The sequence below is a fragment of the Aspergillus aculeatinus genome, assembly GCF_003184765.1.
Source record: "Aspergillus aculeatinus CBS 121060 unplaced genomic scaffold BO66scaffold_2, whole genome shotgun sequence".
Classification (NCBI taxonomy): Eukaryota; Fungi; Ascomycota; class Eurotiomycetes; order Eurotiales; family Aspergillaceae; genus Aspergillus; species Aspergillus aculeatinus.
In genome coordinates this window covers 1,023,773-1,042,300 of record NW_020291471.1, presented here as the reverse complement: position 1 = coordinate 1,042,300, position 18,528 = coordinate 1,023,773, and the positions used below count along the sequence as shown (strand labels likewise).

Here is an 18,528-nt window from a genome sequence, read left to right as displayed (position 1 = left end):
GTACCCATTCGACTAGTCGCGATTGCCGGCTGCTTTCGCGAGTCATGCTTGATTGCTTGATTGTTTGTTCTATCTTTGTCGACTCGGGTGGCGAGCCTTATCGGTAAGGCAATTCGATTGAAGGTGCGCTCTTGTGCTCTGAGCTTTGTCCCTCATTGCTTTTATTTCCTCTCTTGTTTTTGGGCAGTCGACCAAGAAGTTGAAAACGGCTTTTTGCTCTGGTCCCCAGCTCTCTTAGCCCTGCCACTGCGGTGACTTCTTCTTCTTCTTCTTCTTCTTCTTCTTCTTCTTCTTGTTCTTCTTCCTCTTCTTCCTTTCTTGCGACCAGTGACGGGACAAGAGGCTCGAGAGAAGAACTTGCATTCAAATCAATTCAATTGTTCATTGTGGAACCGACATCTTTTATGACCCTCGGAGCCCGTTTCTTTCTAGTATCGCCGACCATCTCTTCACGATCCATCCTATCTTCGACAGGGAAATTCAATCATGGGCAGTCGCAATGATGGTATGTTGAGATCTATTCGATGACTGATCTCGTCGCCTATCTTATTAATGTTGAATACAAAGATCTACCGACCAACATTAGTCTCACCGGGAGTGATGGTCCCCCAGGGGAGCCTAGTGTACCAGAGGGCGACGGCACTCCATCAAATGGCCACATTCCAGAGGAAGGCCGTGCTCTCGAGGCAGATGGTGTCACCGGGAGTGATGGTCCCCCAGGGGAGCCTAGTATACCAGAAGGCGACGGCACTCCATCAAATGGCGATATTCCAGAGGGAGACCGTGCTCCAGAGGCAGACGGTGTCACCGGGAGCGACGGGTCACCAGTGGAAGACGATCAACCAGCGGACGACGATAGTCCTGGAAAAGATGATGATTTGGTGCATACGGACAGTGTTGCAGATGTTGGAGATAATAACGATGGCCCAGCCGAATATAGAGCTCTAGAGCAAGAGCGGCCCCGAGACCTACTGCAAGAGCTTATCAAAGCGATCGAGGACGGAGAACCGCAGACTGCGAAGAACCTTGTTGCTGAACACAATGAACTTGCAAACATGACATTCACCTACGGTGCAAGCAAAGAGAGCGACAATTCAGAAGAGCGGACGACTCCGCTATTGCTGGCCATCGAGCTGAGTAGAAGTGGCCTCGTTGAGATTCTGGTCGATCGAGGAGCAGATGTCAATCTCACGGTCATGAATGCCAAGTATTATGAAGGAGAACCCCAAACGCTCAAGGCATTGAAAGCTGCAATTTTGTGCGGTAGTCAAGTGAACCTCGAGGAAATCCTTGAGCACAGCCTCGATATCATCAACGCAGATATAAGTTTCACAAGCGAGGATGTGACGGGACTTACAATGGATGAAATAACCCCCTCAATGTTGGCCGTCGCCTTTGAGCGACCTGAGATCACCAAGCTTCTGGAGGCCAATGGCGCAGACACAAAAGCCACAACGGTCAATGATGAATCTACTCCATTTCTGCCTGTTACTATTGAGACCCAGCTTCGAACTGTCCAACATTTCAGGAATAGACGAGCAACCGGATCTCCTTTGGTGAACGGCGACCATACCATGACGCCGCTTCTCGCCGCAGCTCAGACAGGGAATGAGAAGGTGTTCGACATTCTATTGAAGCACAAGGCTGACCCGACAGCTAGTGAAATTATGGAAATACCGCGCTGCATCTGGCTTCGAAGGGTGGAGACACAACCCACTCTACCAGCATTCCGAAAGGAGGGTACCTCGCAATCATTGAAGGACTGGTGAAGAAACACCCCGCGCTCGTGAACCAGCCAAACAGTAATGACGAGACCGCGCTCATAGTCGCGGCTATGAACAATCAGAAGTCCATCGTGGAACGGCTGATCAAATTCAAAGCGAACATCGAGAGTCGAGATATATGGCAATATACGGCATTACTGAATGCCGCCACCTTCCAGGCAAACTCAGTCCTCCCTAGTCTGCTTGACGCGGGTGCAAACCTTGCAGCAAAAACGGGAGCAGGATTAAACGCACTCCAGCTGGCATGTGAGAATAATGACGGGGACACCGTGCGACTGCTTCTCGGAGTTCCGCCGATCAAGTTGGCCACGCTCATGAGAATCGGCGATCATGCGGGAAAAACGGTCCTGGGCTGGGCAATTTTCCAGAAAAGTGATCCCTCGATCATCTTCCAACTACTAGAGTCCAGTTTCTTCTTTCCGCTCGACCCAGCGCAAGATGAAGTGCATCGTTCCCCCAAAAGCGAGCAGGTGCCCATTGCGAAGTGGCTATTGAATGACTCTCGGCGGCAGGAGATGCTCGGCCATCAAGTGCCGGTTCTCTACTGGGCGCTACTAAACGTACAAAAAGTGCTGTGTGAAGTTGTCATGCGCCAGAACCCGGGAAGCCCTCCAATATTAGAAGACCGGTGTGGTGCAACATGGCTGCATGTGATTGCTTTAAGTGGGAATGTGGATGGGCTTGAATGGATGAAAGATAATTGGAGTGCTCATCTTTTGAACAAGGCGAGCCGCGACTTCACACCATTGCATGCTGCGGTGGAAAACGGGCATGAAAAAATGGTCCGAATCCTCCTGGAAAAGATTGACGAGAAAGATGCCTCACGGGTGTTAGATGTGATCTTGGGGGAAGGGAAGGATGCTGAAAGTGCTATTGCGGTCGCAGTCGTGAATAACGAGCCTGAGATTGAGGAACAGCTTTGGAACAAATTGCGAGAGTTATTCGAAGCCAAAAAGCCCTCTGCTTCACCTGGCGTCAGGCAGGATGGGGATGACGCACACAGAAAAGATGAATGGCGCAACACTGCAGAACGCGTAGTTGGAGCCGCAGCCTGGCGATACACAACTGGAGAAGAGAAATATTTGAATGGTTTCATAGATATTTACTCGGCTGGAAAGGCAAGGGCGAAAGATATGGGGCCTCTGGACTTTGTCGTCAAATACCAATTCCCGACCGCCCTTTGGTGGTTGCTCTCCAGCGGGGAGTATTTTGGTGAGATCCTGTTCAGGAAAGGGAATGAGCTCAGAAACTATGGAGACGGAGGGGACCCGGCCGACGACCGAGAGAATTGGCCTACTGCTACTGTCATTAGGAATCTCCTGACCAACCCTCCTTCGTTGCGTAGACCCAGCAATGGCAAGCTTTTGCCTGAATTTGAATACGAGAGACCCGTCCCTAGACCCGTCCCTCAGACCGACAAAACCTATGCTATAGTGCTTGACGTGACCATTAAGGCCAAAGCACAAACTGCGATCAAGCTCAAACGTGGGGAAATCAGGGAAATTCTGTACGGGCGAGGGCCCAACAGCATCATGATGGACACAGGATATCGCGATCTTCAGGCTATGCAAGATGAGCTTTTCAAAAGGAAGACGGCGCTATCAAAGAAGCCGGCAGCCGAACAACCGTCGGCACCACCGAGAGAGTCAAAAAATACCACCGGGAAACAGGGCGAGTCTTCAGATGCGAGCTCGATGAAACAAAAGCAGATGCGATGGTTTCATATTCCCACAAACAATGTGAGACATCTCCAAGATTCGTGTCCCATTCAATATCAGAGAAGTCAACAAGTGAACTGAACTGACTTTCTCGCACCTAGTTGCAATATGTCAAGGTATTAGTGCCCCCTCATCTTGCAGAACCCTGGGCTAACTGGCAACAGGATCTCATGGTCAGAATATCTCGAGAGAAAGAGCATAGTCAAAGCACGCATCGTCGCTTGGCGAAGCTAGTGAAAAGGAGCTGGGTGGAGATACCCGCGGGAGGAGAGAAACATTATATGAAACCACGGTGTGGACTTGTGAAGGAGGATGACGTGTCGATGTTTGCTCTCTATGTCTGTAAATCCTCTCAGCTGTTTGGTATGTTGATAAGTGGATGACGCTAACAGTCAACTACAGTTTCCCTACATATCGTGGGGTGCTGGACCTCCCAAAGCTCAGAATCACGGGAAGAACGAGCACAACGGCCAGGACCATACAGAGCCAGGCTTTGACTCCCATACCGAACAGCAGGACCCCAAATCGCAGAGTACCTCGGAGCGGCTTTCGAAGGCAATATCGCAACCCAGTCCGCAGCCTGACGAAAAAGTCAGCTGGCCGGAGTCGAAGCAGGACACGCGGAAAATTGTCCACGAAGCTCTTACCCTAGATCAGTATTACTACGACTCGATCAAAGATACGTACACAAGGGATCACGACCAGGCTCTTTCGCGATTATTTAAGACTTACAAGGAAAAGAGAGCCATACAGAGCACACAACCATACGAGGAGCAAAGGCCACACCATAATCACGAGCCGGTCGGCGAGACCTTGACAACAGACTGTCGGGATTTCTTTGAGCCACTCTCCAGGAGATGGAAGGAGCGACGGGACAAACAAATACCACATAAGCAGGAACGGAATGATCAGGACCGGTCGTACGCGTTACAGAAAGACGAAGCAGAAAGCTTTCAAATCCTCAAGGTCAACCAGCTATGGCTATGGATCCTGCACGACGGTAAGATCAGTATGTTACCCTCGCCCTGGGGGCCGAGCTCATGGAATTATCAATATATCTCTAGACACCATTATCACCAGCGTGACACAGGAAGTCGAAGATGGCGAGAAAACCTTCTTGGAACGAGTTCTCGACAAGCTGAATCAGGCCGATTTCGACGTTCCCGAAGAAAAGAAAGAGCAAGGCTCAAGCTTGCCGGCATATCAGATCCGAATTGTGCAAGGGATATTGGATACCGCCCGGGACATGTTCGATGCCCGGGACGTTCTGATCGATCCTCCCCTTAAGGAAAAGATCGCACCTCTGGATGTGTACCGCAGGGCGATTCAAAAGATGGTATGCATGCAGGAAGGCCCGCGAGCTAGCACTGATGCTGACTTGTATTCATGTAAAGCGCGATAAAGAGATCGAGCTGTTCGCTGGCTTTCGGGATGCCCTCAACCTCAAGGCAAGGAAGGGAGAGTCGCAAGCAAGACAAACATCACAGCAGAATGGATTATCCTCTCAAAGGGGCCCAGAACCTCAGAAGTTTTGGGAGAGCAAATCGACATCCGAGAATCCATACAAGAGGATCGACGATGAAACTAACGTCCTTCATGAGATCAAGGACATTCTCGACGAGCTGAACATTCTCAAATCTCTGGCGCATGATCAAGACAACGTCGTGAGTCAGTTGGGTAAAATTGGGTCTCAGGCTAAATCGAAATTCACTCTATCGGAAGTCAGTAACGATATCCAAGGCATGGTGCGAGACGCCATAAGCATCCAGACCGACATCAACACATTGCTTGATTTGAAACAGAAGAAGGCGGGCATCGTTGAGGCCCAGGCCACGCGAAGCCAGAGTGACACTGTCATGAGCTTCACCGTGGTGACGATCATCTGTGTAAGTGCACAGTCCAACTGTCGCCGGGACGCCGGGGAACACCTGGATGCTGAGACTCGCAGCTCCCGGCCTCCTTCTTGACCAGTCTGTTCGCATTGGATATCTCGGACTTCCCACATGAGAATGGCAACCTAGTATATCAAGGGCGCTGGATATTCCCGATTATCTGTGAGTCCAATCGATGCACTGCGTTTAACTTTTTTGTCACTGACTAGGACTGTCTTTTGCCATGCAGTTGGGGTCTCCTTGGTTGTCTCCGCTTTTTTCGTTGCACTTGCGTACAACGCCAATTGGCTTAAGATCCTCATTCAACGAGGTATGGAACACAGCAGGCATTGGGGCTGGTATGAGACCATGCGAAAGAGGAGTCAGTCTCTCTTTCACCGCGGTGAGACAAAGGGAGGGAATCACCAAGAAAACAACGAGAAGCCCCACACAGAACCAGCGACACCAGTAGAGGAGCAAAGTCGCTCTGAAGCCCCCAGATCTCCGGGCGCTCGTTGGCGGACTGTGCAAAGTATACTACCTTTCATGAAACAGCCCAAACCAGGGACCGATGTGGAAGGCCAACACAATGCAGAGCGGGCACAGACGCCGAGCTCCCACGAGCAAAACCCACTCAAGGTTTAACAGAGTCTAGATAACATTTCTCGGCTCTTTACTTTGGACCTTTTTTTGTTCAACTGCATTTCTCTTATTGTGAAGATGGAATACTAGTCGTCTTATATATCACTTGGTCTTTATATCTAGCGGAAATCATTCACAGAGGTACTTGAGCCTCTTGTAGGAAGTCCTGCCATCCCACCCTGATATGACAGGTATACCTAAAGCTATTTGCAAATAACTATGTGTCCTGGTCTTCAATCATTCAAGTAATTTTAGCTTTCACACAACAAGAATTGATCCCCAATTGGTTCTTGCATTCATCGTTCACAATAATAATTATAATATATTACTCGAAGGACACCCAAATCAGAAATCATCATATCGATTCCCCGTGTTATCTCTAGCATGGTAATTGATATAGAAGTATTGAAATAAGATTTGGAGTGTATATTCTAACGCCTACAGCAGCTTGTGCTTACCGAGCCCAAGGAAGAGAAATGGTCTTTCGGTACGCTTCACGTTCTGGCAGGACTTATGGCTGTCTTTTGGGTTGTTATGTGTGAAGTTCCGGGGCAACAGGAAGGTAGGTATTTACCGTACCTAAGAAAGTCTATGTTTTTGGATCGTCTGTGCCAATTTTGTGTAAAACAAGATCTGACGACGATTAACATAGATGAAACCGTCATATATTTGCATCAGCTCTGCTAGTATATAGAACCTCCAATGAACTCTGAAGCAGTGTTCACCAGAAACGTTGTTCTCGTGCTGCTACGAAGAGAAGAATTTGGCAAGCCGGCTACAGATTGCAACGCAATTTGCCCCACGGCACCACACAGGAGATGACACCACCTTTCTCATCAAGAATAGAAATGTGTTTGACATCAATGCTAGAAGGAAGGCAAGTTGTTTCACAAGAGGCAACGTGAGGAGAAAAAAAAAAGAGAAATAGAGAAGAAGTTACAGGGACCATCAAACCTTTTCAAATCCTTCAATAAAGGCGTGCCTAGCCTTTCAAGCCAGGACGGCGAGCGTGGTAATCACGCAAACCAACAAAGGAGGAAAAAAAGAGATGGAAAGCCCGAGGATTGATCTGACATTTCGGCATGGGAGCTTGTCAAAGGACGAGGCCGGAAACTCCCAGAAGCAGCTGGTGTTTTGAAGGTCAAAAGTTCCAAGTCGAGGAGAGATTGCCGACTTCGGAGATAATCATTACTACTGCATTATCCCCAAAGGTCGGAGTCTGGAAAACCAGATAGTCAAGTTAATGCGAAGACATCTACTGTGTTCTTGTCAAATCCCGATCCCAAGAATGTAATCCCAATGGCGCCGGACCGGATACAAGGAGACCGTTGGCCTTTGGCAGCTATGCGCACTGCACATCGGTAGAGTGAAAATTTTACTTTTGTGTTGTGGCTACCTTGGGAAATTGTTGAGATATGCCGACTGCATAGCAGTGTCAAGGAGGCAATGTCAGTCAGACGTGGATATCTCGCATGTATGTGGCATTTCCAGTCACGGCTATGTGGTGTGCGTTATTGCTTTCTTCGGGGCGCCCTAGCCAACCCCTAACCCAATAAGATTTCGGCCTTGTTAATCTCCGTTCCTCTTCCCTTCGTCCACGAACCAAGCCGTCCTAATATGATGATATTCCTTGGCCCCGCTGTTAGCAGTCAATTTTACCAGGTGCTTATTTTACCAGCCTGAATACAGGATTCACTGGTGTGAGCTTGTTTTGGGGGCTTGGACATTCAGCAAAGTCTGCTCTTCAATTCTTATTCCCCCCTTTTGTCCCGCTGAAGCATTACTGCACCACGAATTTACACAAAGCTGCTCGAGTTCTGATCCTATGAATGGGTTTTACTATGAGATATAGCATATGGTAAAGGGCACTCACTCTTCTGAGCTTTCAAACAGTTTTCGCACCCTCCAGTGCACTAGGCAACATAAATAAAAATTTGAAATCTTTGCTAGACAGTGAGAGGTGGATCGTGAACGTAATAGTGGAGCAAATTGAGGGGCTGGATTACAAAACCCGTACGCATGTCTCGTCGATGCGACGGGTATTTTTTGCCGAGCCCGGCTAAAATTGGCCCAACAAAGCTTGGTACTCTCGGCCTTACAAGGCTATAGAGCAGTCACTAATACCGAGGCAGCGTCCAGGCCCTGTCACAACTGGAGTCTGGTGCATCCGATCCCTTCCGAACAGGTTTTCATCGCCATTAGTAGTACTCTCAATGCTATGACTAATGTTTGAAAATACAGTTACACCGGTAAATAGTACTGTAAGATTCAACCCGATTGATAACCCCGCGGTCAAATGGGATTCTCTGGCTAGGGCGGATACCCCTTTCTCTTTCGTGTTCTGCCGAGTTATCCATCTTATTTTATCAATCGAACACGGATCAGATAAATCCTGGCACTTACCCCTCCAATTCAGATTTCCTGGCACGTTCTCGGTCTGGTTCCGGCAAGATGGTTTTGAGGAAATGGAATATCAGCTCCACGCTGCTGTTCTCGACGGCTCTGTTGGCACTGTCGGCCTTCAATTATGGTCTGAGCGACCAGGCCTTCTCGTCGTGTCAGGCCATGGACTCTTTCATCAGGCAATTTGGCAAATACGACGCTTCGACCCATACCTGGAAGATTCCGGCTTTGGACACCTCCCTGTACAACAGTATTAAAGCCGCCGGTCAAATTATCGGTGAGTGGAGCCTTCTCTTGGGTTTATTGTTCGATTCCACAAGTGACCAGCTGCTAATGAAGCCTTTCGATAGGAGTCTTCCTCGGTGGTTATGTCAGCAACAGATGGGGACGGCGAATGTGCATTTTCTCGATGAGTGTTTATGCTCTCGGGAGTGCTTCGGTCGTAGTTAGCTCTACCACCCAAGCTCAACTTCAGACGGCACGAGCGCTTCACTGTGCGTGATTTCACTCCATACAAGTCTCTCAAATCTGGCTAACGAGGCTCATACGGCTGCAGATATCTACCTTGGAATGCAATTGGCCGTTATTCCCACCTTCCTTGCCGAACTGGCACCCGCCAAGAACCGAGGTGGAATTGGGGTGATATACTGGCTGAGTATCAAGTGCGGTGGGCTGTTCATCACCGGCGTGGCCCGAGCAACGAAGACAATGACGACCGATGCCGCATGGCGGATCCCGTTTGGCCTGATCCTCGTCATTCCCTTCATAGTCCTCTGTTTGGTCTGGTTTATTCCCGAGTCTCCACGCTGGTATCTCCTCCGCGATCGTCAGATCGAAGCCCTCCAGGCCCTCACTGCCCTCAAGCCGAAGGATATTCCTGAACAGGTCATACAAGAGGAGTTCGATGTTCTCTCTGCCAAGGTGGCCGAGCAACTCCAGAAGAAGTCGTTCAGGGATCTCTTCACGCGCCAGAACCGGCAGCGTACCTTTGTGGTTGCTGCGGCAAACTTTTTCCAGCAGGCGACCGGTCAGGCTTTCGCCTCGCAGTACGGAACCTTGTTTGTCAAGCAATTGAAGTCGGTTAATCCGTTCAGCGTGACCCTCGGTACGAACGCTGTGGATATTGGCGCTATTATCATTTGTGCATCGTTGATCGATATCGTCGGACGTCGGTGAGTAGCAGTACCCAACTTCCCACTGTCATCTCATCAATACAGATACTAACCATGAGAAGAATGCTCTTCCACACCAGTTCTTTACTCCAGACTACGGCTCTAATGACCATGGGCGGTCTGGGCACCGCGGATTCCAGCAATGTCCACGCCAAGCAGGGGATTGTAGCCATGCTCCTGCTCTTCAGCTTCAGCTGGTCTCTGGGTTGGGCTCCCCTGGTATACGTGCTGGGTGCCGAGCTTCCCTCTTCTCCTCTCCGCGAGATGACGCTTCAGATCGCATATACTGTCAAGCTAGTCACCGAGTATGTTAAGATCCTGTTTCTTTCCCTTCCGCGATGCACGGTCCAACGCTAACCCGTGTGAATAGATTCGCCGTGACTTTCACATATCCTTACATGGAAACGGCCGATACCCCACACCATGTTGACCTTGGCGGTAAATTAGGTTTTATATATGGTTCCCTGTCAGCATTGGCTTTTCTCTTTGGATGGTTCTTCATTCCCGAGACCAAGCAGGTGGAGATCGAGGACCTTGATAAGCAATTTGCTATCTTCGAGCTTGCAGATGTTGAGGACCCGACGAAGGGGACGCCGGCCGTGATCACTGAACTTCCTCAATAGAGAAGTATCCAGGAGCGTACTGGATTCGAAATTTGATGGCGATTTTGGATTCAAGTATAGGTTCTAATGGTATTGATTGATACTTCTCCACAACCTACCTTCGTTCAGGCCATGATTCAACTTGTTTTGTGGCTTACGCACCGTGATCCCCTTGTATGAACCCGCAGACAAGATTTTCCGCTGACAATATCTGCGAAGTTCAACAGTGCGATCATGTCGGATATTTGGGAGCATGCATTGCTTCAGCATTCTGATCGTTATTGATAACCCCCCGCTTAGTTGCAATTATGTTTTTTGACCAGGCGACTCAATACCTAGAATGCGACCGTGAAAGCCGGGTGCCCTTGGATTTGCCCATATATATGTGAAGCAATACGATCAGCTAGAATCAACCAGCGAAGAGCTTAATTAGTGATTACCGTGTCTGGCAGGTTTGGCTTTTGCGTTTTTACAGACTCTCTGGTTCTCTGTGTTCTCCTAGCCCTGATGCCCGAGACCTCCGCCGTGTCTGTGTCTGATCGGCGTCACCCTCGCCCTCGCCGGCTACTGCCTCTATCTGTACTGCTACATGGTCCTGAACGACCGCCGAGGCTTCCGCGCTGGTGTGCTCTGTGCTCCTACCGGCTGACCTGTTCATCTTCGTATGTACCGCCACCCCGCTCACTGAATCCCACCCTCTTCCCTTGCACGGCAGGCAAGAGAATAATGGCTCTGTGCCCGCGTTGACGGGTGCACTACCGGCGCCGTGATAAGACCAACAACAGGTTTGGAATTTCAACATCCCGCCCGGTTTCCGGCACGTATAGCATAGACCGTGGTGGGGGTGCGACTGACAAGATCGGCTGGTCAACTTCACATATACTAGAAGAGCGAAAGGCAGCGATCTGGTAATCAAGGCTGCACTGTAGTCTATTGACCCTGATCCAGGAACAAACACCGACAGAACGTGGATAAAGCATATGAATCTCTAAGTGGCAGGTGGTATTGCAGAATCTTTAACCCTGATCAATATTTGATAGTAACTGAGGTTGATGTCTCGATCAAATTAGCTTAGGATCTTTCTTGTGAGCCTGTAGTAACCACCGTGATGAAAAGACCAAAACTGCAACCTTGTCGAGAATGCACAGTGGTCTACTTAGGAAGTATACTATAAGACAAAGAGAGCCTTCTCTTGGCTAAAGGATGTATATCATACACTTTCCCTCTTCTTTACCTGAACGCCTTGGGTGATTTACGCTTGAATGTCTGGATTTGTAGGATAAAACTGCTTTCCACTTTCAATCAAGTTCGAAGTTGCCACACCCACCCTTACAGTCAATTGTGGCGAGCCTTTTATTCCTTCACCACAACAACTTCACCAAAACAAGTTCGTCAACCCGAATAGCGCCCTAGTAATTTGGAGACATGTCTCAAACATCCGCACGAATACCCGCACGGCCTTCTTCGCGGACACACATGCCGTCTGCCATGACGATCACTCGATCCATCCACGCCACGCTCGTCGGACGGTGCGCCACACACAAAATGATACTATCACGGAAGTGCTCCTGTAAGACCTGCTGAATATGGTTCTCCGTCTGCAAGTCCACGCTCGAGGTCGCCTCGTCCAGGACGAGGATGCGAGGGTTGGCCAGCAGAGCGCGGGCCAAACAGATCAGCTGCGCCTGTCCAGCCGAAAGATTCGTGCCCCCGGGTGCAATCACGGTGTCCAGCAGAGCGCTGCTGTTTGTGCGGTGGGGTGTAGGATCGGCCTGCGCTCCCCCATCCTCGGACAGTGGGCCGCTCCGTCGGAGGTCAAAGGCGTGGAATGCCCCCACGACGGAAAGCGCATGGAGTAAGGTGCCATCAGAGTGAGAGCTCTGCGGATCGAGGTTCTGACGCACCGAGCCGGGGAACAGGACCGAGTCTTGCGGGAGGACGTGCACCATGCTTCGGAGGGTGGTGAGAGGGAGGTCGTTGATCGGAGTCCCACGGATGGTGATCCGACCGTGCACCACCGGGGCGAGGGCTGACAAAGCCGCCAATATAGTCGATTTGCCCGAGCCTAGGCAAGGATGTGGGTGTTAGATACGAGAGCTGGCGATGGGGAAAGAGGGGGTTGCGATACACTCACCACTATGTCCGATGATCCCCACTTTCTCGCCCGCTCGGATGCACATCGAGAAATCGCGGAGGGATGGGCTGTGGCTGCGCGGATATTGGACGGTGACATTGGAGAAGATGATCTCACCTTCGGACTCGGAGTCGGGAGACTTGATTACAATGTAAGGATGCGCCCCGTCCGGAGTATCCCCCATCCAGGTTGGGCTCGTCGGCTGCACGCGGTGATCATCTTCCACCGGGATCCGAGTCATGTAGTGGCGCAGTCGTTCCGTGGAGTTCATCTCGACCTCGACATTGATCAAAGACCACAGAAACTGGTGCATATGCTTCGACAGTGAAATGCTGAGGGTGAAGATGAGCCCCATCTGTAACGAGTCGAGCACACCGAAGACCCCGAGCAAACCCGCACACCCCAGCAGGGCCACTGAAAGCATCTCGATCCGCAGTGTAATCCATGTTTCCAATGCATAGCGGACGGTAATTCCGACAATGGCACGACCAAGGGCTACACGGTGACGTTCTTCAAACAGCTCTCGTGCATCATACGTCTGAATCGTCGGCATCGAAGCCATACTCTCCGTGATAACGGAGAGGACGGGGGAGTCTAGGATAGAACAAACGCGTCGGAGTTCGCGGGCAGACCTGGCGTACAGGAGTTATTCATCAGTCCTTGTCAAACTGCAGTTCACGACGTTTGGCAGGTAACGCATCACTTACACTCGATAGAGAGATTGAATACGGTATTGGAAGTAGAATATCGGTCCGAAGGCCAGCAGAAGGTAGGGGGAGCTCCAGACAAGCACAATGACCGCCGCAAACAGCGATGTTGCAGCCATGAGCAACAAATCGCCCGCATTGATGAGTCGAAAGTCGATTCCATCGATATCTACCGATAGCCGGTTCAAGACGCGACCTAGAGGCTGTCCACTGAAGAAGTCCAATGGTGCGCGGAAGAGACGGGTGACAACGCCCTCATGGATACTCCGGCTAGCCTTCATCGTTCCCAATACAAGAATCACCCCAACTGAGGCTACAGGCGTGATTGTCATCGTCAGTACCGAATTTGGTCCGTCAGTTGTATGAAGCAAAACATACCAATGAAGACGGCCTGTAGCATGACGACTAGAGCATATCCTGTAAGATAAGTAGGTGTCGAGACAGATAGCACATTTCCCATCCACCATGGTAACCAGAAACTGTTGACAATTCGAACAGCGACGGTGAGAAAGAGCATGAGGGAGAGCAGCATTATGAACCGAGGGCCTCCAGCACATTCAAAGTAGAATCGATATAATTCAGTGTCAACCTTACCACGGGCACGCTCCTCCTCCACCAAAGTGATCTGCTTGGAATCAGCAGAATCTGGCTTGGACGTTGATTCCATGCTCATAACTCCATCCAGGTCCTTGCTATAAGTCCCTGTCTCACCGACAAGGATTGACCCAATAATGCCATGTGGGGATTTTCGTAACTCCTCGGGGCTTCCTGCCTCCGCAACCATGCCGTTGGCTAAAGAAACAACATGGTCGCAATATCGGATGAACTCGGCCTGATGTGTAACTATCACGAGCTTACTTAGTATTCGACGTCTTTCTAATGCAGATGTAACATTACCTAAAATAACGGTCTGCGGCAGCTTGAGGATGCACTCATGAAACAGCTTGCGCGCCACCCGGGGATCAACTGCAGCCAGACAATCATCCAAAAGTAGAAGATCTGCCTCGCTGTAGACAGCTCGTGCCAGAGAGATTCTGGCCTTCTGTCCACCACTGAGGTTAGCGCCACTCTCCCCTACTATTGCGAGGTCGCCGCCCGGAAACGAGGCAATGTCTGACTCGAGGCAGCAGAGGCGGACGACTTGACGATACCGCACAGGCTCGTAAGACCGCAGAAACGTGATATTATCACGAACAGTACCTAACATGATCCAGGGGTCTTGAGTGCATAGGGCCATCGTTGCCGGATTTCGTAGGAGTTGACCCTCAATGACCTCGGCTTGCCCGCCAATGGCCGCAAGCACCGTGGACTTACCACTTCCACTGGCTCCGTGTATGATTGTCAATTTATTGGCCGGTATACCCATGGTGATCGGTCCTAGAACAAAGCTAGTCGCACTGTCATCTGCGTTCGGATAGGATACTTTCGCATCATGGAAATGGATCATATTGCCGGCGCTGGCATCGCTCGACTGGGGGGCTTCTCCTGGTTCGTGACTGGCAGGCCGATGTTCCGTTTGGTGCAGGATATGGAGAATGCGTCGGACACACGGGAGAATAGAGAACTGACGGGTTACCGAGAGGGAGAATTTGGAGGCTGGCGAGAATGTCATTTCGAATAATGTCAAGGCAGGGAATACCACCTCTGGCACCAACTCATGGCCAGTATACCAGTAGCTTGTCAAGGAAACCATGGCGGTGACTGCAGGAATCATCTGGTTTATGGAGATAAAAAAGCAGAAGACGACGCGCAGGCGACGCCACAGGGCTTCCAATTGCATCTCCCGGGCTGATCGTATCTCCTTGAGAAACATAGGCTCCAATCCCAACGATTTGATACCGCGGATCTTTTGGAAGGCGGAGTTGAGATGATTGATGCGCACCTCATCGATGCGCAGGTAGTCTTCGACTGCTACACCCACCGCAGCGTTCGCCCGAGTCTGGGAAAAAAGAAGGAGTGACATTGCCACATAACCTGATGCAAGTTAATAACTGGTTTCGGTCACGCAGCGAGGCTCCATCCTTACCCACGACCCCAGATATACCAAGCAGGCGAACGATCATAAACGCGATAAGCAGCAACTGCAAAGGACTACTCCAAATATCATGAACCTTGAGCACATAGTTTCGGACTAGCATCATATCGGTTGTGGAGCTGCCCAAGACCTTTCCCACGGGACTCCGGAGATGCGCCAGGTTCGAAAAACGAACACTCTTTTGGAATATAGCCATAGAGAGAACAGATGAAGCTCGAACAGATAGGACTCGGCAGATCTGATCTTTGGCACGTCCAGCCAGCGTAGCCACCGCACTAGCTAGAAAAAGAGCCACAAAGTTCCCGATATGAGTGGGATCCTGCAGAACTCGTCGTAGGAATAACGGGAGGAGAAGCGTCAAGAGCGAGGCAAGCATCTAGTCAATGCCAATTGGTCAATGCACTGTTACCTGGGGTCACAATGCTTCTGTGGGATCATACCTCCAGTCCAGCTGAAGCCAATAGAGGACAGAGAAACTCCTTGCTTGTAATTGTCTTTAGCCACTGGGATTTGCGTGCCAGTCCTGCCAGTGGGACATAGTAATGAGCATCTTTCGAGCTGCCTGGCAACCAAGCTTGCTCCAAGTAGTCGGCTGATTGAATCGAGCGCATCAAAGAGGTGAGCCAGTCCTGCAAGATGCCATACTCGTGTCGTGCCACATCCACGCGGGAACCATCAGCATGAAGCTCTTCTAAATCAATCGCTTCCACCTGCTCGTACTGGGGCTGTTGGGAAGAAATCCAGCGATTCAGTAAGCGCCTGATACGCGATAATAGCACCCACGACTGCATATTGAGTTGTCGAAGTAGAATGAATGCTTGGTTTTCAATGCCGCGAGAGAGATCGATAGTGAATGGAAGTGAGGGGGAAAGAGCTCAGCTTGGGAATTGGAGTTGCTGATGAGCAATGACCAGAGGAGGGGAAGCTAGCCCGGGATAACTAGGGCAATCCAATCGTCTGGGCCCGCATGCTGCTATAATTTACCAGCCTGGTCAGACTTCCTACCGGCTTCATGCGCACCAGCCCCTCCCCTGATTTTTGGTCCGCGCTCCTGCAAAGTTTCCGCCTGCTCAGGCTCTTATCACCGAGTAAATTGGTCACCCGGAATGTCCGGGATATCGAGCATGTTGCTCTTAGCTCCGGAGTGAACACTTGAATATCACCCGTCAGAGGGCAGAAGTCCCTTGGGCATTTTCGGTCCAATCCAGCCGGTTACGTTCATTTAGAAAGTTCTTATGAAAGATACCTTACACTCTAGGAACCCCAGTGTTGATCTGACCTCTATCATCCTCCCCTATCTTCCGAGATGGCATGGATATCGTTACCTGAGTCGTCTGCCATCAATCTTTGGTTTATTTCGAATGATTGTGCGCGAAGTAAGGGCTCCGATGAGACATTGCCATTGCTATCTGCGCCGGCTTCCTCCAACTCCCGACCCAGCTCCAAATCTCAAAGACCATTTCTCTGTTTCTCGATAGTGTTTTTACGGCAACTGTGTGCTTCGATTCAGCTCCTATCCCATCTCCGGCTTTATGAGTCTATAATCACTGCGAACTCTCAACATCGATATCAGTCTGCTCATGGCCTTCCACAGGGAGCGATCCTTCCCTATGCCTCTTATATCCAAGGATGGCAGGTTGCCTTTGACTGTGTCCCCGGTAGATGATCTCCACTTCGTACTTTTCATCATCATGTTCTTTTCTTCTTCTACCTATCGAAGCTACGGTACTGACTCTTCGTCTTTCTCCATTTAGATATACTATACCTTCTTATTTTAACATACATTCGGAAACGTTTCTCTCGTCGCTTCATCCTTGTGTTGAATTGGGGGGGTACAATTTTGGCAGAAGGCTGGATCCTCTTCGTGGGTATGGATATGCCCTAACCGGCTCTTTAGGGTGAGGATTTTGAGGCATGAATTAGCTCACAGACGTGATACAGGATGGTCAGAACTGCCTTTAGCCTGGACGTGGTGCTCCTCATTATTTCGACTGTTCGGCGGCGATTCGCGAACCACAATAGCCCTAATGTTGTCTTTGCTTAGTGACATGACAGCTTCATCCGACCGGTACCGTTACCACCTTCTTTGAAAGCCAGAACCAAACTCAAAAGAATTGAGCATCGAACACTAACGTGAATTGTCATGGACTATTCCCAGCCACTCGTATACATTTCATATCACCACCACCCTGTTAGCCGCCGAATTTGCTGGCTCCGCAATAGCCTCCTTTGCCTTGAGCTATGGTGTCTACGTGTCGCTACTACTGAGTCTCGTCCTCCCTATCGTCACTCTCCCACTAGCCTTTCTGATACCCTCCGATGAACGGCCGCTGAACCCACGCCAGCGTACTGCCGACCAACATACAGAACAGCACGAATTGACCACCTGGGCGACTTCTTGCCTGAAACAACTAAGGAAGCCCGAGTTTCCCTCGCGGTCTGACCTGCGGGTCTCCTGGCTCGTTGCGACATGCCTCATATCCCGCATCGGACGTTACCCATTTTCCCTTCTCCTTCCGAGCGTGTCTCGCCGTTATCAAGGGACTATGGCCGAGGTTGGTAACTCCTCGCGAAGATTGCACTCCGTGGACCGGAGCAATGATACTGACCATCCCCGGTGCTCTAGACCGGGTTCCTCCTCTGCTTCAAAGCTGTCGTCAGCCTGATGGGACTCGCCATCCTCATGCATTGCATTCGACCCCTCTTCTTGCGACGGCAATCCCCGACGCACTCGGCCGATGCGGCACCTCTCTCTGGCCCCTATCAGCTTGACCTGTGGACGATGCGAGGCAGTGCAGTGTGCATGGCTATAGGGGCGGTTCTGTTATCAGCACCACGCTCACTCATGATAGTGTACACAGGTATGTTATCGCCTCGTTCTTCGATGCCAGGAGGTCTTAATCCACCAATCTTACGAATGCAATTAGGAGTCGTGCTGTATGGACTAGGTATCGGCTTCGGCGGTGCAGTCGGGGGCGTTATCGCGCGGTTGATGGGGTCCGACGGAGTCTTGCTGCCGGATAACATGCTCGAGGCGGTATTCGATGCCATCGCGGCGCCGGCGATGTCGTATACCTGCCTTTTTGGGGCACAATTGGATGAGTCGATGTCGATGGTCGGACTGTCATTTGTTGCCGCGGCGAGCATCTTTGGCTTGATTGCTATCGGGACATTTTTTTAGTTGGAGGGGAAGAATAATACGGCTAGTGTTTTACGAGGTATTGGAAGGATCAGCCTCGATCCTCCGTTTCTCTCTTCAATCCTGCGCTAAATTAGCCCTACTTCTGGCCAGATCGCAAGATCATCGCTGCAAGCCAAACGCTTGACACACTGGCTTGTGTAATGAGAACTCGGAGTTTCCAGCTTTAATTTCCCCGCTCTAACCTGATTTGTGAACCCTGTCCTGCAGCTCTGGTCTTGCAGGGCCATTCCATCATCTGTCATGCCTGTTGTGTTGTAA

General features: G+C 50.5%; 4 protein-coding genes across 4 annotated transcripts; 3 read left to right on the top strand and 1 right to left on the bottom strand.

Annotated features, from left to right (window-relative positions):
- Nucleotides 1-486: 486 nt before the first annotated feature.
- BO66DRAFT_425383 (uncharacterized protein) lies at nucleotides 487-6,018 on the top strand (the record flags this gene model as incomplete). Its single annotated transcript, XM_025650224.1, has 11 exons — nucleotides 487-505; nucleotides 568-1,765; nucleotides 1,804-3,523; nucleotides 3,604-3,794; nucleotides 3,859-3,865; nucleotides 3,905-4,511; nucleotides 4,567-4,838; nucleotides 4,897-5,166; nucleotides 5,197-5,388; nucleotides 5,451-5,556; nucleotides 5,624-6,018. The coding sequence occupies 11 exons, from the start codon at nucleotides 487-489 to the stop codon at nucleotides 6,016-6,018; spliced, it is 4,977 nt and encodes a 1,658-aa protein (XP_025508878.1).
- Nucleotides 6,019-8,399: 2,381 nt separating this feature from the next.
- Nucleotides 8,400-10,551, top strand: BO66DRAFT_364435 (general substrate transporter). The gene is made up of 5 exons (XM_025645166.1): nucleotides 8,400-8,695; nucleotides 8,769-8,912; nucleotides 8,975-9,590; nucleotides 9,653-9,895; nucleotides 9,961-10,551. Exons 1-5 carry the CDS (start codon nucleotides 8,467-8,469, stop codon nucleotides 10,211-10,213), a joined length of 1,485 nt encoding a protein of 494 aa, XP_025508877.1. The 5' UTR covers nucleotides 8,400-8,466; the 3' UTR covers nucleotides 10,214-10,551.
- A 1,071-nt stretch (nucleotides 10,552-11,622) lies between these two features.
- On the bottom strand, nucleotides 11,623-15,444 carry BO66DRAFT_312186 (P-loop containing nucleoside triphosphate hydrolase protein; the record flags this gene model as incomplete). The annotated part of the gene is made up of 7 exons (XM_025643352.1): nucleotides 11,623-11,964; nucleotides 12,031-12,257; nucleotides 12,327-12,958; nucleotides 13,034-13,346; nucleotides 13,412-13,876; nucleotides 13,931-15,007; nucleotides 15,060-15,444. 7 exons carry the CDS (start codon nucleotides 15,442-15,444, stop codon nucleotides 11,623-11,625), a joined length of 3,441 nt encoding a protein of 1,146 aa, XP_025508876.1.
- A 1,672-nt stretch (nucleotides 15,445-17,116) lies between these two features.
- On the top strand, nucleotides 17,117-18,249 carry BO66DRAFT_434156 (uncharacterized protein; the record flags this gene model as incomplete). Its single annotated transcript, XM_025650762.1, has 4 exons — nucleotides 17,117-17,136; nucleotides 17,227-17,623; nucleotides 17,695-17,929; nucleotides 17,996-18,249. The coding sequence occupies 4 exons, from the start codon at nucleotides 17,117-17,119 to the stop codon at nucleotides 18,247-18,249; spliced, it is 906 nt and encodes a 301-aa protein (XP_025508875.1).
- Between the last annotated feature and the right edge of the window lie 279 nt (nucleotides 18,250-18,528).